The sequence below is a fragment of the Pygoscelis adeliae genome, unplaced genomic scaffold, assembly GCF_000699105.1.
Source record: "Pygoscelis adeliae isolate BGI_AS28 unplaced genomic scaffold, ASM69910v1 Scaffold74, whole genome shotgun sequence".
Taxonomy (NCBI): Eukaryota; Metazoa; Chordata; class Aves; order Sphenisciformes; family Spheniscidae; genus Pygoscelis; species Pygoscelis adeliae.
This window is the reverse complement of record NW_008824665.1, coordinates 1,999,419-2,024,016: the sequence shown is the minus strand read 5'-3', so window position 1 is coordinate 2,024,016 and position 24,598 is coordinate 1,999,419. Positions and strand designations below refer to the sequence as shown.

General features: G+C 37.5%; 1 protein-coding gene across 1 annotated transcript; it reads left to right on the top strand.

Annotated features, from left to right (window-relative positions):
• The first annotated feature begins 3,186 nt into the window (after positions 1-3,186).
• On the top strand, positions 3,187-23,627 carry DNAJC15 (DnaJ (Hsp40) homolog, subfamily C, member 15). The gene is made up of 6 exons (XM_009322835.1): positions 3,187-3,222; positions 6,527-6,578; positions 8,512-8,585; positions 15,422-15,498; positions 20,200-20,270; positions 23,394-23,627. The coding sequence occupies exons 1-6, from the start codon at positions 3,217-3,219 to the stop codon at positions 23,462-23,464; spliced, it is 351 nt and encodes a 116-aa protein (XP_009321110.1). The 5' UTR covers positions 3,187-3,216; the 3' UTR covers positions 23,465-23,627.
• The last annotated feature ends 971 nt before the right edge of the window (positions 23,628-24,598 follow it).

The window sequence follows — 24,598 nt, the reverse complement described above, 5'->3', positions numbered from 1 at the left end:
TCCAGCGTTCACAGGCATGAGCAGATAAGGCCTAAAATGACATTTCCCCTGCCGTAAAGAGATGACACCTGTGAAATGTTCGCGTGCTGTGGGAGTTTTATTACCGCAGGTTTGAGCGTTAATGGTTTTGTGGAGCTCCGTTTCAGAAAAGCAATTCTCACCTGACAGTTCGTCGTGGGGGAGAGGCTGGAGGGGCCTCGAAGGGGAGGCAAAATGCCTCTGCAGGTTCCTATGCCGTACCGTGGTCTCGTGGGAAGGGTGCTGTGACTTTATCCCGCTCCTTCGTTCTGGTCACTTCGACTAGTTCATGGGACAGTGAGTTCTCTTTGCAAAAAAGTTGGGGAAAAATACACGGATCACTGCTTAAAGCACTGGATGGTGAAGACTTCACGGTTTTAAAATGGCTTTAAATATGTATTTGCCATACTTCGTTGTGTGCATGCTGTTGCCTCTACAACATTTCTTTTTCTTCTTAAAAAAAATACGATTTTTAAAATCATAGTTTTCTAAGTTACTTATTCATTGTTACTACAGTCTAGGACTTCTTTTTTTTTTCCCCCAGGAGAGTCTGTCTGTGTATTTAACAGCAAGCTGTGTAATCTTAAGCAGTTTGCTCTGAAACTCATTATTGTCATGTCCATGTACTCTCCCTGTGGAATGTTAGCAGGGAAATTCCTCGTGGATTTTGTGGAGTCTTTGGGTCTTCTTACCTGCCCGGGATAAAAATTGCATCTGGGGTTAGTAAGGCTTGCTTTGTTGGTGTGAGTTGTTTTGTTAGGCTCTTACTAAGGTCCAGAGACTGTGGTAGGTTTTTAGAGGACTAGATTCTGGATTGCTGCAATTTTCTGTCAAAATCTATTATTTAGCCAGGCCTTTCAGTGGAGAATACAGTATTTTTTAGGCATACAGACATTGTAAACTGTTAGCATATGGTTGGCAGTAGAAGCTATTTCAGAGTTTCCCTAGATGGTATTATGTAGATAGTTAGTGGAAAAAGGGACAGTACCCATGTTTATTGGATTCCTGGCGAAGGAATTCAGAATTGCAAGAGAGAAATAGCAAGATCAACTGTAGTGCTGTGCATCTGTTCCTCTGACCTCGTACAGGGTTAACGAGAACTTCTTGCCGCAGTGGAAGGAAAGAGTAGTAGGAGAAGTGAAGTCTAACAGCAGCATCCATCTCTCAGGGCTGAAAGAGCTCTGTTCAATATCCTACCTCGAATCTTGATGTGGGATGTCCTGGATGTTAGCTGTAGTCACTTGATCTTGGTCACTTTTACTCTTGTAGCTGTTCTACAAAAGTATTTGGAGTTTGGAGCGACAGAAGAACAACAGTAGAAGCATAAAGAGTCTGTTCTCAAAGATACCCGCAAGAAGCCTTTGTTAATTAATACATACTCAAGAAGATCGATTTGAGTGCCTTATGGTAACGCTTCTATTAGTGAATCTGTTGCTCAGGTACCATTTCCTGTGAAAAACTGTGAGAAACTTTAGGCATAATTTTATATACAAACCAAAAAAGTTTGTATATAAAATGACACAAATTGACATGAGAATTGGGTGAGTATGGAGAACAGCATCTAGCTGAAATTACTTTTACTTCACTATTGGAAAATAAATTTCATAGGAAGGTAAGACTGGAAGGAAAACATTAGGTTGTGAAATCAAATATGTTGCAGATAGTTTATAATATAATCCCACTTCAAAATGTATCTGGCTCCATACTGAGTTAATTAGGTGGTTTACTCTGAAACAGTCTTCCAATAAGCTGTAGTACCTACTCTTCTGAGGAACAGAAGCCTTATTCTAGCTTCCATACCAAACAATCATTTATTTCAGGTCAAGAATTTTTATTTAAGGGAAAAAGTAGTTTCAGAAATATTTTTGTACATTTGGTTAATATACTTGTGTATCCTACTTCTTAGGGGCATACAGCACTTAAAAAAACAACAAACCAAACCTTCCTAAAACAAAGTTTTTAGTTAAGCAAGCAATTTACACTTGTGTACTTATTTCAGTGTAAGTATATACTCCCTATTTTACTGATTCATGATTAAGCATGGACTAATAATGAAATGCTATCCAACCCATCAGAACAAATAATTATTTTCTCTGTGCTTTTTATTCCATTACACTGTAACTTTCTGAGGCAAAAGACAATAGAGCTCTTGCTGTGTGTCTGAAAGCTAGTTGTGAGAAGAGCAAAATATTTTCCATTTGACCAAGAAGGGTGTTTTCACTAATTGTGTTAGAAGAACCAGTGTATAAAATACAAATCCTACGCAAGCAGGTATGTTCTAACATTCATAAAGGTGGTTCTTGTAGCCTGTGGTCAGATATAATAGTGTTGCGCTGAAATTTTAAAATTATGCAGTTGAAATTCTTTTGATATTTATTAATTTAACTTTTTCAACTTCATAGAAGGAGAAGCTGCAATGCTAGGAATTACAGAAGTTGGGTTTTTTTTTTTTTTTTTTAGCATGGCTAAGTTAGCAAAGACTGTGGATTAGAAACTTGCAGAAAGACTATATCATTCTTCCCTGTTTCTTCTGCTAAAAAATTAAGGCTACTGGAAAATTATGTGTTAAAGTATGAGGCCACAGATCTCTGTTTGCTAACAGTATATGATGTATACCTCTAAACATACTGTATGTTAATTAATATGCTTTATCCTCTTTTGTTTGCCAAACACTTTGGTAAGTCAGGTCTTGCAGTTGCCTTTCTAATGTGTGTGTTTTCTTATACACGTTTCTGAAAAGAATTCTTAAAAAAAAATCAGTTTTTGTAGATTTAGCAAAACTTTTGTTTTATTGTTTTCTGTATCTAAAAGGGTTTGTTACTGAAAACTGAACTACATAGTAAAATTAAAATACTGAGATCAGCAGAATAGCATAGAGTTGATGACTAACCTTTGGGAGCTGATTCACTGAATAAAGAAAGGGACAGATGTTACTTTTTAATCTTTCATTTCTTTATTTTTCCCTCTTGGATCTTAACAGAATGCTTTCATTTAAAACGTACATCTTAGAAATTTCTGAACGGCATTTTTTGGAGGGGGTGGAAGGTCAATTCTGTCATAATTGAAAGTCAGTAAATATTTTTTTTTTTTTTAGCCTTTATGAGTCTGAAATAAAATGCATTTTCAAGCAGTGGGAGCCAAAAATGGTCATGGTGGTAGTTGTATTAGCATGCCGTAAATGAACTGATCCACTCCACAATGATAGTGAGTTGCTTACATTTAATATTGACATGAAAGGAGTGCATTTAATTAAAGCTTTGCACTTTATACTCTACATTTCAAAGCACCAGACTAACCTTGACTTATTCTTCTAAATAATCAACTGAGTTAAGTGAGAATGAAAAAGGAAACTGAGTCAGGCTGGACTTAAAAGACTGAGTGGTTAGTACTTGAAGTTGCCACTTTTGTGAGAGAGGCTGTGTCAGTAAAAGACAAACCATGCAATCTTTCTTGTATTGATTCAAATTCAGTTTTTATCGCATACGTATAGTTAGGATATATTCACACGATAACAAACATTCAAGGTGCTTTGGTATGTGTTATCACAAGTTATCACTTCTTTGCTACTATGTGGCAAGTGACTCTTCTCTAACCTGCTCATAATGCAAATAAGGTGAGTTACCATAAACCAATATTTCTCAGCTTTTCTGGTGGTCGTATCTCACTTCAAAACGTGGACAATCTTTCATGCCTCTCTGGCTTGAGCATTCCATCACTTTTAGCTAGTTTTCGGGCTTGTCTTCATATTCCTGTTGATCCTGTGTACTACTCCTATTATAGAGCTGCTGCCGTGCTGCTTTTTTACCTGCTTTGAAAGTCAGTAAATATGCTTTCCACTGTCTACTGTTGCTTTCCACTGAGACTGAGATAATACATCCCAGTGGACATGGCTGACTCTATCAAAGGCCCTCAGGGGTCTCTACATTGTGTTCCCAGACTACTGTGTAAAAACACTTAGGCTATTTCTGCACTGAACTGACAAGAGTCCAAGTATTATTTATTAGCCTGGTCTCTGTGCTTGGCCTTATCTGTGATGAGGTGTCTGCTGCTAATGCCTTGTTGCAACCTGCACACCTTGTTGTAAACTACTGTCTTAAACCACCTTTCTGGTGGCAAGTAAGTATAACTTAATTTGGACAAGCACAAGCTAATAAATATATTTTTTTTTTTGCCAGTGTGATCTATTTCACACATTGTTGAGCTCTTAATTGACTGTAACCACTTAGTAAAAGATTCTCACTGTCACTGCACAAGCCAAGGAAAATCTCCTGAATATAAATCCATGGTCACAAACCACAGAATAGAATAATATAGAATTTCTATGGGCTTATGATATTTTCAGAAATGTGGCTGTTTCTGGTTAGTGTCTAAACAGATGAATTGGAGGAATTTTTTAGAAGGTTTGAATATTGAGAGCCTGGGAAAACTGATTTGTGAGAAGAAATGAAGAGAGTTTTAGTTTAGTGAGGAGATGGAACTGTATGCTTTGCTATTTTATATCTTCTACCATTTAAGGTAATGTACTTACATTTTTTCATGGTCCAAAGATGAGGGGAAATTTTGTGGAACTGAAAGGAACAACAGACATAAAACTACTACATTATTTTTACATTCAGAAATGAATGCTAATATCGAGACTGAAGGCTACACTGAAGTGGAAGAGTTAGGTTACTAAAAATCTCCCTGTCTAGCCCATTTTAAGGCCAGAATTCCCCCAGTCTTAACTTTGGAGGTTCACTTTCAGTATGTTTAGTGAGTCTCTTTTCTTTCTACTAGAAACCTCCAGGCAATTGGAGTATTATGTTATCTAAATAGCTAGAATAGTCCCATCCGGGTAGGTGGGAGGTAGATACTTAGTTAAAATGCATAGGATCCAGAAGCTAGATATAGAGGAATACAGCTTCCTGTAGATGAGCTCAGAGTGGGCTACCACTTTTTCTGTACTGAGCTTAATACTATAGGCAGCAATCACAGCCACTTGCCTTCAGAGCCGAAGCCGTAGGAGCCACTGAGGGTTATGGCAGTGCCTACATCTTGTACAGCTGCCCGTTTGCTGGGAAAGTTGTCAACCTGTGTTCTAGCTCCTACTAAGCCAGCTCTAGAAGGCTTTAAAACCGGTATTTCCCAACTCTTCCCCTGTTCCCTCTCTGCCTAGAAACGAGATTGCGTACAAAGACGGAGAACTTTAGCCCCAGGAATCTTAGTAGCAGAGGCAGCTTGGCTCCAGATCCAGTTATTAGGGCACTCACATTGAAATTTGGGCTTTAAGTCCTGCTGTCAGGCTTGTTGGTAGAAAATGTATAAACCGGTTATTGGGTAGATGCAGAAGTAAGTCATATATAGAAGAGACAGTCTGGTGATAAAAGCATTTTCACTGTTGTTCTGTTTTGAATTCAAGCTAAACAGACCTAATCTGATTTCTCATGTTTCCCTGGGGGAAAGTTCAAGGTATTATTGAACTATCATGTAAGACAGGTAGTGCCACAGATGACTTTAATCTATGAAACAAATGAAATACATGTAGGCTTTTCAGAAGTGGAGAGATGCCCCTAACACTTGCAGTGTTCATTACTCTTCTTGAATTCTGCAGATGTGTGAGAAGTCAGTCCCCTTCTTCAAGGTTTACTAGATATCTTTCAGCAGCTTCTTGTTCAACATGGAGATACTTCTTATTGTCCTTCTTGAGATGCCTGACTTTCTTCAAGCACTGCGTAGGAAAATACATACACCTAATCTGGGGGGTTTGAGTTAGTAAAAAGTAGGAGTTACTGTTGTCTAAATCAGATGTTCAAGTCTCTTTTGTGGGTTTGGTTCCGAGAGTCCAGTTAGACTTAAAGCGAATTTTACCTGATAATGAACACTGAAATCCGTCAGAAGTCTGCCTATTTACAAATGTTTGTACTATAAGATAGAGTCCAGCCAGTGATTGACACTGAGTAATGAAAAGAGGTTACTGGGCTTCATGTCTTTATTGGGGCTTCCGTGAGTCAAAGCATGAAAGATGGAAGACACTAATGTACATTTGTGGCCGTAGTGTTTAAGTTGATATTCCAATACCGTTTTCAAGCAATGTCATGATGAGATTCCCAGTGAAGGACTTTGCAAAGCAATATTTTTTCTTTTAGCTCTTCACGCTTTTGTAATAAACTGATACTTTCTGTTATGTCCTGTGTTGAACTAGTCTGCACAGATAATTTCAAGTAATCCTGAATAGTTATCTGCCTTGTGTTTTTATCATTACATACTGTGAGCTGCTTTGTTGGTGTTTGTTCACTGATTTGCTAATGGGTAGTTCCAAGTTAAACCTGATGCATTGGCATGGGTTAATGGGACTGGACTATAAAATCTAACGTAGCCTGTGGAATACAGAACGAATTTCTATCTGTCTTGTAAATTATACGTGAAATGTCCACGTCTGACATCAGAAGTACTTGCTGTTAAAGTAAAAGGTGCATATATTTCAAATTAGAATTTGCATGTTATTCTGATTCCTGTTTTTCTGCTTTAGGCCAGAACTGTGATAGCAGTTGGACTTGGTGTTGCAACTGTTGCATTTGCAGGTAAGCTAAATTACCAGCTGAGTGTGGAACTGTCACTTGTGAGCTGCTGTTTCCAAAGGGTTAATGAAGTTTTTATGAATATAAACAGTGGAAAGTGGAAAGGGCGCTTGAGAGTGCTATGGGGAATTGCGTCCCATTGTAGTTCCTCTCCCTTCAAAATCCTTGACATAGTTCCAAAATTCTTCTTGAAAAGTCACAGCTGGAGAAACTAATTTTATGGACAGCAGCTAAAAGGTTCCATCTGCTTTCTGCTGCAAAATGTAATGTGAAAAGTTTACTTTGTTTATTTAATAACATATTGCAAGTGGACACTCTTTAGTACAGAAGAGTGCAACAGGATCTTGTGATGTGAAGGTGATGCTCGACAAATTCAAATAGAGAAAAATAGGTTTTAGTGGCTACAGTGATTTATCATACTAAACTGTTCCCATAGTACATTGCTTGTTACCTGAATTCTTTGCATCTGGACTGTATGTTCTTCTGAAAAATAGGTTCTAGTCTGAACACAGGGCATTGGCTTAACGTGATTTATACTCTGGGTTACTCAGACTAGATAACTGTGGTCTGTTCTGGTTTTGAAATACACAAATCGATTTCCATTATTTTCAGCATATAAAAGCAACCATGGTCAGCTATGTGCAGATGCATCCACCAAGAATAGATGCAACAGATGAACAAGTTGCACCAAACTTCAGCAGGTGTTTGCTGGGTGCAGCTGTGTTGTTTCTTTGATTAGGGGAAGGAAAGACAAGATCTTTGGTGATGTACACCCATTAAGCAGTTGGTGTTTGTATAGAAGCAGAAGAGGAATGCTCTTAGAATTTCTTCTGCTGGTTGAGCTGGAGAATTAATGGCAGCTAGCAAAGAAATGGTAACAGAAAGCATTAAGAAGAAGGTGAGGTAATATATTACCTCAATGCTGTACATCACAGCATTTCAGCAGTGATACTCTTAACAGTGGTTTTAACTTGTGTGTTAACATAGGCACAGGCTTAGATGACTAAAATAACCTATGGACACATTGCGTATATTAAGAATGAAAGCAAGATGCTATTTGGATGAAGCAGAGCCACATTTTATAAACAGTTTTTCCATTGTGTATAATAGCAAGTTACATTGCTAATGAATAGTTAATCAAAACAATAACTGGGGAGAGGGGACTTACAGGGAAAATCCTCCAGTAACATGGCACAAATCTTGATTCTGAAGCTGATAGACCTGGTTTGTACTTCTGAGAATGCAGTCTAATAGAATTCCCTCTAGCCTTTCCTAGCTATAGAAGTTCACTGCCGGTGGGGAGTTGAATGGCTCTGAATCCCAGAAGATCCTCTCTTTGTAACAAAATAAAAAATGCAGTACTTACAAAATGTGTGATTAAGCATAAAACATCACAGCAAGAAACATGTAGTACATAGATTTCTGTTTTTGAAGACATCACCTTTGAAGAGTATTTAATAAATAATGTATATCCAAAGCTAATGTTTCGTACTGCCCTTTTTCTTAAAGTTCACAAGGCAGATATCTTCATTTATCATATTGAAATGCATTTAAATCTATTTATTTTGTGAGCAAACGTAATGGATCTTTGCAGTCCATGACTAGGTTTTTAGATGAAGTATACTGAACTTCTTCCCCTCCCTCCCCCAATAGTACAAAGATTGAAAAATGTAAACCATAGCAAGTTTACTGTGGGACTTCAGCTGGGCAGGATCCAAAAACGGCTGTTGAGGGACATCGTGAAAAGCAGTAAAGTACAACAGTGCTGTACAGCAAATAAATGAGACAAAAAGATTAACAATGAAGGATTTTGTTTTTTTTTTTTTTAAACCAAAATTCTTTCTGCTGTAAGCTGATGAACATAAGTTGGAGACTTTTTTTTTTTCCCTCTTAGTGAATGTTGGTTATATTTTCATTTAACTTCAATCTTTTTCAGGTCGTTATGCTTTCCACCTTTGGAAACCATTGGAGCAGGCAATTACAGAGACAGCAAAGAGGATTTCAACTTTTGTAAGTTTAGAGGTTATGCTAAATTTATGATTTTATATTTCAAGTATTTAGAAAGGAGACATTTTATGTTAAATACGGTAAGTGCCACTTAGATTTTTTTTTTTTCCAGGATACGTGTGCTCCTTACTGTGTATGTTTTGGCGTATTATCTGGTGTATTTTAAATCCCTGTGGATGAAGCTATATCAAAAGATGTTTGTGAGTTTGATAAACAGTTCTGATTTTCCTGGTGACGTTCCATGTTTCAGAACTCTTTGCTAGTAAGTGTATGATAAATTGTTGAAGTGCGCTGTGAGAAAATAGCTAATTCCTAGAGCTTACAAAGTGATGACATGCGGTTTCATTTTAAGAAGCTAAAAATGAAAGAATTTAGTCATTTTTCTTTCAGATACAGTGTTGAAAATCAAGAAGACAAATTGATAAACTTCTAGGAAAGGTTGCCATAGAGATGGGGGAGCTTGTTTTCTTGTTCACATATGAGTTGTCTTTTTTTCTTCCCCAGCTAATTTGAACTTTTAACCAAGTTTTTGTTCTTTGTTTTGCCCTACAGATTTAAAAATATAATGAGGTAAAAAAATGAAGAGGTGGAGTGTTGTGAGAGGAGCATATGCAGGGAATATTCGAGAGCATTTACTTTTTGCTTCAGTGGCTATACTCTCCTCTGGTAAATAAATAAATATGTTCCATTCCTGTTTGATTAAAGTAATTCCCAATGAGGCAGATGGCTGCTTGTGGCAGCGTGTTCTTTCAGAGTTCATAGTCTGTGAACACATATCCACAGTGGAAGGAATACAGTTCCCTTCTTGATGCTGATGGGTGAGGGTGTTGGGGGAGTAGTTGTTGCAGATTATTATTTCCTGAAAAATATATTAAAGGTAGGGTTTTTTTAAAAAAGTGATCATTAACATTGTACCTATTAATGTGAAACCGGTTGCAACACAGAGCCTGTCTACAGTATATAGACAGATGCTAGGGTCCAAATTAATTTGCCATCTGTACTTCGTGTTCATGTGCTGAAGGTGCAAGCTTGATCAACGCAAGCTTACTGGGGAGGTAAAGGCTTGAAACATGGGCTGTCCTCTTGGGGCTGGTCCACACTTGTTCTTAATTGCGATCTGCATCAGCCAGAAACAGTGCTCCTGGGTCAGTTTTCGCTGTCTGCCCCTCTATTGCATTGCTGTTGTGAGACCAACACCAATTTTTTTTTTTTCCTTTTCAAAGTAATTTTTTGAGAGATTCCCAAGTTGCCTGCCAAAACAGCAGAAGGGACTTTAGGTACTGTGAATTAAATTGCTTCCACATGATACGGATACAGCCTGACTTGCAGGCTTGCTAGAAGTAGCTAGCAATAAGGACATGTGGCTTCAGAGTAGGGAGTGCTTCAATCTTCACCCTGCCTCCCCAGCAGTTTAACTCCAGCACTACTTCTTCTATCCATTTGTAGATACAGGCTAGAGAATCTAAATTCAGACATGTTCACATAAGAAAGCAGGCAGTGGCTCTCTTTAACAGATTGAAATATGACATGCTACTGCACAGAGAGGTGTCTGTTCCTAGGAAACTGTACCCCTCAATACTGGTATACTGGCTGAGCCAAGCTCATTACAGGCCTATCTCATTTTTATCACAGTGACTTTCAGAGTACTGCAGAATTCATGAACAACCACAAAGATCTTCTGCATTCTTGGTGTTCCTAGTCCCTGGAGCTGCATCCTCTGTCTGCCTTCACATCCTGCCTTACAGCCCAGAATTGTATGTTGATTTCCAGTAGAGTATCTCTCTTCTGCTGTTCTATTTCTGAACTTGAAAATACAAGTTTTCAGTGCAAGACGAGATCTGCTGAATGCAGTAAAAACTCTCTCTTCCTGTTTGCCAATCAACTGTATGTATCTGTCAGCTTTACATTTGTGAGGGTAGTGATAATATTTTTCTTCTACCATCATAGTCCAAATTTAAGACCCTTGTATGATTCTTAGCCAAGATTATTTATTCTTTACTACTCTACAGCTACTACTTTCTTGGATTGTATTTTTTCCCAAGCTTTTTTTCTTCTCCCCTTAACAATCAATTATTTCCTATTTATAATTTTTTCTTTAAAACAACAGAGAAAACATTAGGTACAAAGATCCTGTGTAAGTGCTTATTGTCCAAACTTCTTATTTTAGTGGCTTTACATGATTTTGTTTGGGTATTTGAAGCTGCTGAGTATAATCTGTGGATTAGCACTTTCATCACGTTTCTTTACAGCATGTTGCCCTCTACACTATACTGGCAAAGGAAATCAGGCAGTACTTCTATCTATGCTTACTGGAAAAAGCACCTTATGTGATGTTTAGTGTCTAGGCTTAGTGTTACTTTGCTGGTTTCCTATGGTGTTTGAGGCGCCTAACTTGGTCACTATAATTTTCAGTGGTTACTCTAGCTTTCTAGAATCAAACCCTGTCCTTCATCACCTCCTTTTCTTGAGAGACTGTGAAGCAGCTGCCTATTTACAAGCTAGCTTGTTCTCTCTGTAAGCCCCCACTCTTCCTTCCCCCGTTTGCAATAGAAATCACAATTCATGTTGGTTGCAGTCACACAAGGTAATCCAGGTGCTGTTTATCCTTTCCTCCTGCTCACTAATAAATGACTTGGGTAAGGTCAAGTTGAGCAATTATGAAGCGATCATTTAAAATGCCTGCTTGCTGTATCTTGAGTATTTGACACTTTCTGTTTACTTACTAAATAAATAACATGTACAGCCAACAACTGCACTCATCTTTTAGTCAAAAATAGTAAGTAAAGGCAAGTAAAAGTGTTATGTTTTATTCTGAATTTCTACCTCTCATTTAACTTTAACTTACGGCAGTTAAATATATATTCTTAAATATGAAGCATAAATGCTGCTGTAATTTAGTCCTGAAGTTTTCTACCATCTTTTTTTCAGTGGAGAAAGACATAGGAGGAAACATTGTCATTTCCCCTCTATGACAAGTCATAATGCTCATTTTCAGAGAAACGCTTTTTTAGTTTGAGCCTAGTTTTGTTACTGGTGTCGCAAATGCCAGTGACACTATTTTGTTTCTGTGTGTAGTGACAAGAATCTGTTGCCAGTAGAAGGTGCATAGCACTAAGTAGTCATTTGGCTTTTCTTCCTCAGACAGGCCTTAATGCTGTTAATTATAATGTTAATATGTCCTTAAAATGTGAAATGAAAAAAAAAAAGGAAGTATTTCAATAGCATTCATTACCTTTCTTTGTTGAATCAATGACATTGAAGGTTGAAAGATAGATAGACGATATTGAAGATGGAAACAGCAATTCTAGGCAAAATGAACTGTCAAAATACTCAAATTCCACAATCCTGAGAATTCTGTGTTCCAGAAGAAAAGGGTGTCTTCTATACCACTTCATTAGAGATTTTTTCACTGTGTTTACCTTATTGGATCTGATTCTGCTCAGACTCGTAGAGTTCTGAATTGAGAGGTAAGGGTAGCAACCATCTCTCTTGTCCTTCATTGAAAATAAAGTTTCCAGAGAATAATGCAATTTGCAGTCCATTTTATAAATTTTTTTCTAACTGAAGTTAAGGAAGTTAAAGTTGATCTTAGCAAATTGTAGGTTGTATTATAACACAGCTTCTAAATAGTTTGTTATTGTAGGTTTGGGTTTTTTTTTTTCCCAGTGTTTGTTACCTTTTCAATGGAGGACTGTACTGGTGGTGGAACAACACATAGAGTTTTCAGAAAAATTCACTGCTTCATGTAATATGATGGATGGTTTCAGTTACGGAGTTTTGAATCTCTTACCTGGCATGGAAACAGTGATTATGCTTTCCCTGTGCTATGCCAGGACAAGTTATCTTGAAGATGTAACGGTCCAAATGGATTGGATTTTCTTAGCTGACTGCTTTTGTGAAAATTTGCAAGAGTGAATAGACATTTGCAGAGTGCATCCAGCCATTTTCTGTTCCCCCCCGCCCCCAACCTATTAATAGCGTTTGTTAGGAAGCAGAATTTACTTCCATAAGTTGCTAAACAGCAACAACATGCAAGGAAATGAAGTAAATTAAATGATGGCCCCTCCCCTCACCCCAAATAGTACGAAGAAATGGAGAGCTCCTTTCGATAGTTTTTCCAGTAGAGAATTTGTTTGCAGTAGCTGGGGTTAATAAATAAGTGTCTAGAACTGCCCGCTCGTCGAGGAGTTCTCATAACAGAAAATTATCTCGAGTATTGTTTCATTTCATTCCAGCCATGACTTAGAATTTACAACTAGGAGAAAAAGATGCTTTAATTTGAATAACGTGAAAAAGTTATTTCATTAGGGAACTAGAAATTTGCCAAGATGTTTGCTAAAATGAAGACTCAATGTTTCTTCCCCTTATTCTAACCAATGGGAAAAATGGCTTTTATGTCTAATTTCCTTTTGCTTTAAATTCTGTTTAGGATCAAGATCTTAATTTAAGAATTGATTATTCTTGCTACGTGCTTCACTTCTGAGAAGGAAATGTTTTTTCTTGATGACCAATTCAAAAAACTGTTTTTGCTCATGTGCCAAAGGCCACAGACAACAGAATTTCTTTTTTCATTCCTTTTGGAAGGGAAGCAAATCAGGGCTTCCCAAGGTTAGAACAGTGTCAAGGAAGTAGGCTTTAAAAACATGAAAAAGTATTTCTGAATTTAAGCCTATAGCCATCCCTCTCTATTCTCTTATTTCAAATAGTATTTTAGATGAAATCTACCAAGAACAGAGATGAGCTGTTAGAGATAATTCAAATATTGCTCTTCTCTACATGAATAGTGAACCAGTGTCCTCCTGTACTAGAGTTGTATGCCAGAGTTGAAGGGCAGAGAAGAATTAACCTTTTCAGAAATCCATCTGCACCTAAGCTGCTTTGGGAGAAGTTCTGGAAAATCTTTCAGAGGACATTAAAGTGTGCTTTTCTTTCCTGGCTGTAGTAATTGTTGGGCATCGCTGCAAATTTTTGTGCAGTTCTGCCTCCTCAAGGGTGTTATCTGGTGGCCACTAAATCATTAGCATCGTTTCCTCTTGGAGGACTGGAGAAGCCCTGTGTGTTCCCTTAGTGTTACGTGCTCTAGCCTGTAATGTCGGTGTGCACTATTACAGACTTGTTTAGTGCTACCCTGTAGCTATAGCAGCAGCCTCAACAGATTTTTGTTGTAGGCATGACACGTCCACAGTTGCTTCAGCTTTGATACCTGTAGTGTTACGGTAGTGGTTATTTTCTGTATGGTTTGGGATGGGAAGAAGGAAGATAAAATTAGTTTCGGATCACAGCAGCACACCAAAAAGTCTTTTCTGTGGCTGTGTGTGACTTCGTGGTAGCAATAGGTGAAGTATTTCTGAACCGTGCTTTTGGGTGAATGTCACTCCTAAGCTTAATTAATTAAAGGTTTGGCTTAGGTATCATAGACAGAGACCTTTAAATGCTTTAATGCTTTTGAAATTACATGAGAGAGAGTTTGTGTAAATGTAAGGCAAAATTCTCACTGAGTATGAATGGATATGTTTAGTGAGAAAAGTGTTTATTAAGGGCCAGGCACATTTTTACTTGGGGGTAAAAGGAACACTTAAAAATAATCTCAGGTCTGAGGCCAGGCTTCCCTTTGATAGCAACAGAAGAAGCTTATTTTTCCCCAGCTGATAGGTTTTGCATTGAGGAAGAAACTTCAGTCTTGCTGAGTGATTTCTGTGTGCCAGTTCCCAAAGGCAGGCTGTCTTGGAGCTACACCTGCTGCCTCTGGGACTTGCGCAGCTTAGACTATTATTTATGTAGCAACGGGCTCATCCCTAATTCTTCTTATAGAAACATTTACATTGAGGAGATCACTGCTAACCATCAGTGGTAGTTCAGTAACTCTTTTCTTTTTTTTTTTTTAGTTTAAAATATATTTATGGTTGACAAATATACTTTCAACCCATTCCTTATGACAATTGTTGTAATGATTTACTTTCATCTCCATCTCCTTCTTTTTAATGTTCTTTTTCCGCTCGTGTTTTTTCTCCCCTTCTTAAAACAGTTGCTAAAGTCTTACATGCCAATGAGTTTGAAAAAACTAACCCCAGATCCTGTATCTAATCGTCATCAGTGTCTAGGGAAGGATGTAAAGGCAAAATTGGCTAGGATTTCCCCATATACTCTGCTGCTTTCCAGTGTTCTCCATTTCAGTGATTTCCTGAAATAGAGGTTGTGGCTTAAGCCTTTTTTTTGTTTTCTTTGTTTATTTTTCAGGGTTCCTTCAAAGAACTCTCGGTATGTTTTTTTGAAGTAACATTCCTTCATGTGAAAAAACATACAATATACTGATGAAGAGTCAATATTTATCTGTTCTTATCCTTTTACTGTTGTTTTTACCTGCTTTCTTTGTAGAAATATCTGGACTTCAAAGTGATTGTCCATAATTCCTTGGATGCCAAAGTATTGTGACTTCTGCCACTTTCCATTGCGGTGTTACCAAAGCTGTTTTAAACAAGTTTCCCCCTTTCCCTCCCCTGCCCTCCCCAACACACACACTGTACCACTCTATGCTAGTATGTACTCTGATTCTGGACTCTTTTGCCTGAAGGCAGGATTTTAATGGTTGTAGCTATTAATATCTCTTATTAGCAGTAGAAGATTGTAAAAACACAAACAGTTAATTTTAAGTTGTTTTTTGTATGTGTTAACACTCAGGAGAAGTCCTTTCATATTATCTGGTTTGTAGTCATTCCATGCCTTTGAAATAAATTATAGATGAATGTAATGCTCTGAATGAGGTCATATAAATACGATTTAGGTCCTGGCACCTTGTACATGAAACTAATTATTGCTTGTTTTCCCTTTCTTCGTTTTAGAGTCTTTCATCATACTATAAAGGAGGATTTGAACAGAAAATGAGTAGGCGAGAAGCTAGTCTTATTCTAGGTGTAAGGTAGGTGTGTTGCATTAATATGTTTTTGTTTGGTAACTACTGAATGAAGAAAATGCATGTTGCAAGAACGTAGAATACTCTTGCCAAAATCGTAACTTGTTTTTAAAAGACTTCTAATGGCTTATAAACTATTCTAATATTCTGCTTAAGCTCAAAAGCAACCAATAAAATGCGAATAAAACATGCGGCTTGCGTTTTGGCTTGAAGGCATGGTAACGTATAGCAGTGGAGCATTAGTGCTCTAGAAAGAATCAGAATAGCACATACTGTGCTAATTAGTGCGATCACATGGCCTGGTCTCAAAAAAAAACCTTGAGATAAGTAATATTGTAGATTATATTAATAAACAAAACAAATCAATTTTTCTAATTTTTTTCATAAGTCAGTAATATTATTTTTTTTCTTTCTCCACTCTGATTTGTTTGGATTTAAAAAGTTGCGGCATATTCCAAACAAAAATACTTGGAGAGACTTGTCATATAGAGTAGGTATGGGAAATAATTTCCAGGTTGAGTGTTCAATCGATTTTTCAGTGGATTTTTTCAGAAACATTTGGATGGCCAATGGTAGCACACGCCTTAGTGTTTTCTGTAAAGCAGGCGGTGAGTTTGAGGGCTTTACAGTTGAGAGGAGCAGATCTGACCTTAGGTAGTAGATTTCTTATTTATGGTTTAGATCAGTTTGAATTTTAAGGTTAAAAAAAAAAAAAAATAAGGAGGATGGTTTTAATTATCCCCAGAAGAAATTATTTCAGATGGTGAAAACTGGGACTTAAAATCCTGTTCAGTGCGCTATTTGTGTTTGCTTCTAACATAATGGAAATTATGCAGATTTAGCATTCATTTTAAGAAATTGTGAAATAAAACATTACATTTATTTGAAATATTTCATGCTTGCATGTTGAAGAAGAGATTTATGGGAATGCTCTTCAGAATGCTCTTCACAAATATTTCCTTTGGCCTTTAAATTTGATAATGTATTAACATTTTCACTTTATAAGGGCAAATTCAGTGATACTCCAGAGTAGCACATGGCAGCTTATTAAAGTGTATTTACAGTGGCAATGGCTAGCCTGAACACTGCTCATGTACATGTCTGAAGTTTCATTACATCTGAAATCAGTGCCCTTTCATTTTTTAATTTTAATAGCTTGAGTCTGCACTGACACTGCTTGTTGTGTTTGGACTGAGTCTTGCAAATATCAAGACTTAATCAGATCTGAGGAAAGTTGTTCTCAATGTTTAAAGGATTGAGTCTTTAATTGTGTAGAAGCACGGCTAACATCTTCATAGGAAACTCACGTGGTTTAAACACACTTTCTAGACCAGTTTTAACTCACTGCTTACTGTATTTTATATACAGTATAATATGTATTATTACATAGTATTTACATATATTTTATATACCAGAAAAAAAAGGCAAGTGAGTTTTAAAGTGTTACGGAATATGCCAGGGTATGCACAAATGCCCAAACTAGACAAACTCTCTAGGCCTTGATCTTATTATTGTAACACTTGTCCTCTGTGTCGTCACTTCCAAGTCATATTAAATTTTGAGGCAAAGACTTTCTTCATTATTTCAAGTGCTGAGTATGCATGGGCAGTATAAATAATAAATACCAGCCACGATAAACGTGAGCATTTAATGATAGTTTTTAAATTTCAAATATATTGGCCCATTACACATTCCAAATGTTATTCTCTAATAACCGTCTTGTAAGATTGCAGATCTTGTAAGAAACATGCATGTGCATTATTTGTATTTAAACTATGTAAAAGATATCCCAAGATACAAAGTACTGTATTGGAAATATTGACTGATTTTAAGTTTTAGTGTTCTTGCATTAGTTGTTATGAAGCAGCACCGATTACTGAAATTCAGTATAAACATAGCAATAATATTCACAACTATGTACTCTGTAGAAGGAACTGCTAATGGGAGAGATGGGGGAATGTCTGAGATGACATGGGAGGTGAAAATGTTAGGAGTGTTTTCCAAACATTAGAAAAAATAGGTGCTAGTGTAGCTGTCCTAAGTATAATGCTTTACAACTATCAAATCCTTAACGCTGAACTTCTGAAGTTAGAAAACATGTCTGAAAATCATAAGTTAGAATTCTAGATAAAAATGGATAAAACTTTGTGTTGTACCATTTCCTCTATGAAAAGATGCATTCTTTTTCTTTCCATAGGAAATATGTAATTGTTTGTTAATGTACAAAATATATATCTGCATTAGTAAAAAATGTTTAAATCATTATTTGTAAAACATAAATGACATAATAAAAGAAATTTGGCAATTACATTAAAAAAACATGTAGTACACTGTATAAGTGTACAAACACAAACGTATTTAAGGTTTAATCATTGTGGGTTTGTTTTGTTTTTTTTTTTAAATTTATTTTAATTTATTTTTAAACACAGCTTACTGCACAGGTATATCATATGATCATAATACCACTCAAGTTGGGAGGGACCTCAAGAGCTCAGTTGTACCTGCTGCTCAAAGCAGGACCACCTGTGGGGTCAGAGCAGGTTGCTCAGGACTTTATCCAGTGGGTCTTGAAAGACTCCCAAGGGTGGAGAATGCACAACCTCTCTGGGCAACCTGTGTCACTGATGGACCGTCTCTGGGGTGAAAAAGTGTTATGTCCAGGCCGCACCTCCCTTTACAATTTGTGCCCATTTTCCCTCACCCTCCCACCATGCATGACTGTGGAGAGCCTGGACCCGTATTCCTTATGACCTCCCTGTAGATGCTGGGAGGCTCCTGTGAGGTCCCCTAGCAGCCCTCTCTTCTCCAGGCTGAACGAGCCCCGCTCCCTCAGCCTCTCCTCAAAGGGTGAGTGCTCCAGCCCCCGGCCTTCCTGGTGGCCTTTGTTGGACCTGTGGTGGTTGGCCAATGTCTTTCCTGTACAGAGGTCCCAAAACTGGATGCAGCGACTAGATGTGGTTGGCCGAGTAGAGGGGAACAGCTGCTTGTGTCGGCCTAGCGACCATGCTCCCGTTCATACAGCCCGTGAGGCTGTTGTCCTCTGCTGCCAGGGCACGCTGCTGGCTCTTGTTCTTGCTGTGCCCCGGGTCCCTTTCAGCAGAGCCACTCCCCAGCCCGGCATTCCCCAGCCTGTCGCGCTGCGAGGGGCTCTTCCTTCCCAGGCGCCGGGCTCTGCCTCTGTCCTTCTTGAATTCCGTGAAGGCTTCCTGTCAGCCCATTCCTGCAGCCTCTCCAGGTCCCCCTGAATGTCAGTTCTGCCCTCCGGTGTATCGACTGTTCCCACCAAGGTGATAGACTTCTCAGCCAGTTGGTGTTGTTAGAAGGCAGCATGACGTTGGTGTGGCTCAGGTTGTGAGGCTGTACCAGTTCAACGAAAATGTGATTTTGACATTAAAGGGTTTTTTGATAGTGATTAAGAATCTTTAGAGACCAGTCTGACTGTGAGATAAGCAATGTCTTATAAACTAAGCAAATTTGATGTAAAACACAGTTTTCAGAGTTACTTCTTAGAGCAGAACTGCCTGATTTTCCATAATATGCAACTTTTCCACAGTTACGCTTTGGCCATCTGAGTTTCTAAATGTGGTATATCAACTTTCCTTTTATTGTTAAACAACGGCTTTACAAATCAAAAAATATATATAATTGTTATTTTTAGCTGTCTGATAACAAATAATTTCATTTTTATATTTATATAGTTCAAGGCCTTTCACCCTCTGCTTAATTCTTACTTTCTGGGTTACTTTCTGTTCCACTGAAGTATTCTTTCCTTATGCAGTTCTATGAACTATTTTTGCAACATACCCTAATTTCCTTGTGACAGAATAACAATTAGAGGTTGTTTACCTCAGGAATGTAGTTAGACTGATACGTTGCATTCAAACTGTATCTACAAAAAGATTAATTAATTGAATTATCACTAATTAAGAAGTCACCTGAAGTGGAAAACACTGCTTCATTTCTGCATGCTAACAAATTATGAAAAACTAAACCATTCAAACTGTCCTATTGCATATGATAGCCTTACTGTGTTGGCATGCTCCATCCATAAGTGGTTATTTGTCTGGTAAGATACATATTTAATTTAGGCCAAGTACATATTTTATGTATCTGTCATTGAAGGAGACAACGTTACGTAGCACTTGTAAATCAGCATGTCCTTGAATGTAACACACTGAACAGCTTTGCAAAAATAACAAAGACAGGTTTTTTTTCAGGCCCTAGCAGAAAGAATAATTATTTATAGTAGCTCTAAAAATATTTACAGTAGAACAAAATGGGATAATATTAAATATTTCTTGTTTTGTCAATGGTCATGTAAATACTTATTTTCTAGGAGGAAAAAATGTGTTTTCTGCATTTAATGATAAGAATAACCAGCTAGATACACCCTAGAGCTGCCATTTTTTTTCCTTTTTTTTTTTCCCCCAAAATTGTATTTTAAATGAGTGGATGTATTGTGTTTTAAAGAAAAAAAACAACTGAAAGATATTTGTATGTGTCAAATACACAGGCTTTTTAAAAATGTTGTTCTCGGTGTCTTACATGCCTTTGTTACTGTTACTTCCTCGGAGATGCAGTTTTACGTTTTGTCCACAAGATGGTGAAAATCTCAAGTTTTAATTATTTTTGAAGCCGTTATAAACTGTTAATTTGTAGCCTAAGCGCAGTGGCATTTATGGTAAACACTTCAATTTATTTTTGCAGTCCATCTGCTGGCAAGGCCAAAATCAGAACAGCCCATAGAAGAATCATGATTTTGAATCATCCTGATAAAGGTAAATAATTATTAGTTTTCTTAACCAGAGCTGGAAGGGACAAGACTTAAACGAGATCCTTTCACTTTACTGATTGTGTAAATAACCACACTGAGTGCAAATGTATGTTGTTTATTTATAGACTTGAGCTTCTGTGTGTCTTCTCTCAGATAAACCAGGCTTTATGAACCGCAGTTTTAGCCATCTTTCTTTAACGTTGTTTTCTAGACTTGTGCTGCTTCAAGTTAAAACTATGGGCTCAGGGACCAGTCTTCCACACTTTAAAGAAACTTGCTCAAAAATAAGAAAAAAATAGCTATAACATTTTTACATTAAACTGACGTGTTTTGAACTGAGATGGACCAGTCACGTGTGTGGAAGTAACTTTCTGTGCGGAAGTGTTTTGCAGTCACTAAATACATCATTGATGAATTTCAGACTTCCTGGAATTCACTTGGAAAAAATGTAAAGCTGAGCACTGTTGCTTTACTGGCCAGGTTTTTAATGTAAATTTATCATACAGAAAGGCTATTATTATAACTTTAACTACACTACAGCTGGTTGAGAAAGAAAACCCATATGTTCATTGCTGTTTCTACTTTAAAATAACAGATGGTGAAGAGTTGCACTGTATTTCAGAAGTCAAAAGGGGAGATCGGAGGGTTTTTATATCTTTTTGACAGAATTACAGGGCTCCCTGCCAGCACCCCATTTTAAGAAAATGAAAAAAAACCTGTGACCACTGGCCATGGGAAGTGTTTAGTCAATGCTTTGCTTTGCTGTCTTCACCCCTCACTTTAATTCTAAAGTTGTCTTGCTTACTTGATTTCACACTTTCATTTTTTACCCTTTTTATAATGTATAAACTGCACAGACATAGAAAAGAAATTATCTTCTGCATTTCTAATATATTACGATGGTCAGAGGCCTCTTAACCACTAGACTACCTATTAGGTCAAAATTTTTTGATAATGAACTTCTGAGTTTATTGTAGCAGTACTTAGAGACGTGAGCCAGAACCGTGAATCTCCATGTGGGTGTTGAGTAGACCTAAAGAGGCAGTTCCCTTTACGAAGATCGTACATTTTAATGACCCACTCTTACAGCTGTAATGCACCTGCAGCTGGGCACAGTGTAGGTTTGGATGGATGTAGTGAGCCCTCCTGTGTGCTATGAAGATGGAGCATTTTCTCAGTAGGAACACCAGTTGAAGGGATTTGTGCCTCTGTGCTGCCCCTGCAGCTCTTCTGGCATGGCCGTAGAAAAAAATCTTGTGTAATTTCGGCTGCAGAGCTAGGGCCTGGAGTAATCTTGAACACATGGCATCACAGAGAGACTTGTTTGCTTATGTGTATTTCTTCTGGTTGTGGGTAGCACAGGTGTGCTTTTAAAAACAATACTCAACATTAGAGTGCTATTTTAAAATAGTACTTCACCAGATGGAGTTGATAGAAGAAAGGGCAATAATTACAGGTTTTAAAAGTTACATATGTTATCTGAGATCCCAAATGTCGGAGAGAATTATTAGAAATAAATAAATAAGAAATACGTAGAAGTTTGCATAATAACATCCCCAGTGAGCGTTACTAAAATGGTTGCTTATTAACCTTTACATAGTTCAGTTTAAAGTGTTTTTATATTGATACGTTGTATGTTAATTTATCAGTTACTAATTTTATGAAAGAATATTTGCTCACAGAAAAAGAGGAAGAGAGAAGCCTTTTGGACTTGCCCTAATTATAAACAAACACTTAGGCAATCATGAGATTGAATTTTCTCTCATTGGAGGGCTACAAAATTGGCACTTAAGGATGTAGATGTAGTGAAAACACTTCATAAAGATATGAATTTACTTTAAGATCCTGCACTCTAGACATGTAGAAAATCAACACACATTTAAAAATTACTTGAGATACATTGTTTATTGCAGTTTTTAGTCTTTACTGTTTGTTTGATCCTCTTGTTTACTCTTTGAAAGAAGCAATTCTCAATATAGTAAATCCTATTCCTGTCTAAAAAGCCAGTTGGTTTAAAAAAAGAAAAAAAAAAATTCATTTTCCAGTAGCCAGTTCTCTACCCTTCCCCTGCCCTGCCTCACTTCCTCCGGTGTGTCTTACCTATTAAGGCTCCATTCAAACAAAACCAAAACATGAACAAGAGAACGCCATTACTTTTTCCAGTTGTTTTATTACACCCTGAAATGACTTTATAATGATTTGGATTCCTGAAGGAATGTCCTAAAGAAGTCTTTAAGCAAGCATTGCCACATGCGTCTACAACTAGTTCTGTGTGTTTCTTCTATCGTTATCTTTTCTGATGAATTGAATAGAATGAATGAAATGATGAATGAAAAATTATGATTGAACAGATGCCTTGGAAAAGGCTATTCAGTGCACAGTACTGCTGGAATCATATTTTCATGTAAAAAATATAGGTGCATTATAGTAGGTGATAAGTGACTGATATAGACCTTGTAATGTTGTTTTTGGTGACTGTAGGCAGATGGTTGGCACTCAAGGGGAGAGTAAAAAAAACAAACACAAAAAGACTGCTGAACTGTAATCAGATTGTTAGATGGAGCGTAAAGCAATGACAGTGTTCAGGACTAGAAGTTAGAAGGCGTACCATGTTTAAATAGCTTTAATGTGATGGTTTCTGGCTGGTAATTCTGGGCATCTAGCACAGGAGAGGCTTGGTGTGTGTGTGCGCATGTGCACGCACTTAATGATTCTTTGTCAAAATTATTTATAAACCTTTACCTCTTAGTTTTTGGGGTGGGTGGAAATACTAGCTATTAGCTTTGGATGAATGTTCAAGGCAGCTGACCTTGCATACGTTTGTAGCAACATTGCACTGCAAGTCTAAATCACACCGATGTAAAGTGATTTCAGATTTCAGTCTTCTCTCTGAGACAAATTGTTCAGTGTTATTCTTCAGTGACTTCAGTTTTGATTACGTTTCTCATGTTTCCTTATCAATTAGTTTGCTTCATATCAATGTCATTTTTTAAGCAGTTGTATGAAAAGGATCTATTTAGGAAGGAGGAGCTAATAAAAGTGAGTAACAAGGGGATGCTGCAAGTGAAGTAGTTTGGTGTTTAATACTGATGTGTAAATGGTATTCCTTTCCCCTTTTTCTTCTCAGGTGGATCACCTTACTTAGCAACAAAAATAAATGAAGCAAAAGACTTGTTGGAATCCACTGTCAAAAACTGAAATCCGAAGCCTTGGGTCATAAGAGATTCAGCAGATACGTTGTACAACAGCTTTCATAGCTACTTGCTCTGCACAGTTTCTTAACACCGCATTGATTGTTCCTATTTATTGTCATAATTAAATGTTTAAGATTATTTAAAAACAAACTGAAATCTTTTACAGTTATGTAAAAGTTATGCTCCGAGGAGCAGGGAGTTGGACTCCATGATCCTTATGGGTCCCTTCCAACTCGAGATATTCTATGATTCTATGTATCAATTTTAGTGTCTTCTTACTGAGTTATGATCCATTACAATCTTTGAAAATGTTCTCCTACTGTCTGTGTCTTTCTTCAGAAGTAGTTGCTTCGTTCATTAAACTCTTTTGGAGCTTTTTAAAATTTAAAAAATAGTCTTAAATGTAGGGTTTTTTCCTTCGTTGATGAAGGCTTGACCATTGCCAGAAAATCTGTGACAATGTATTGAGTCACAGGAAGTATGGCAGACCCCGTACGGCAAGTTTTGAGCATCGCCTTACGCTTGAATCTGTTCATTTGTGAAATAGTAGGGTTTATTCATGAGTGCAGTTTGAGAGGTGCAACACAGAACAAAATGACTGACAGGACTACAGACTGCAGTTTCCATTCGCTGTATCTATGGGGCTTGGAGATACAAAGGAAGAGGCTTGGTTTTGGTTAGTTCTTTTGCATATTGAAAGGTCTCTGAAATTGTCAAATAATTACTTGGACATGCTTTTACTTCAAGTCACAGAGTACGTTTACTCTGTAGCAGTTGGGGTGGTGCAGGGTTTTCCATGGCAGTGGAACTGAAGAAGGTAGGTCCATGTGGCATGGAGTTCAGATGGATTTTACAGGCTGCGGTTGTCTAGGTCAGTCCAGTCATGTCAGCCTGGTGTAGGACTGATACAGCAGCGAGCAAACAGGACTGTAACCCTGATGATAGTCGCTTTGCTTATGGCTCTGGGTGGACTTACTGGGTTAGTTCTCCAGTAATCCTCACATCTCTGCATTAGTTCCATTTCCCGAAGTATCATACACACCTCCTTATGTAGCACCCTAGCAACCTAGCGCTGGCTTCGGGGAATACTGAAGCCATGGATCTCTGACTAAAGAGAACACATTTTAATTGACAGCTG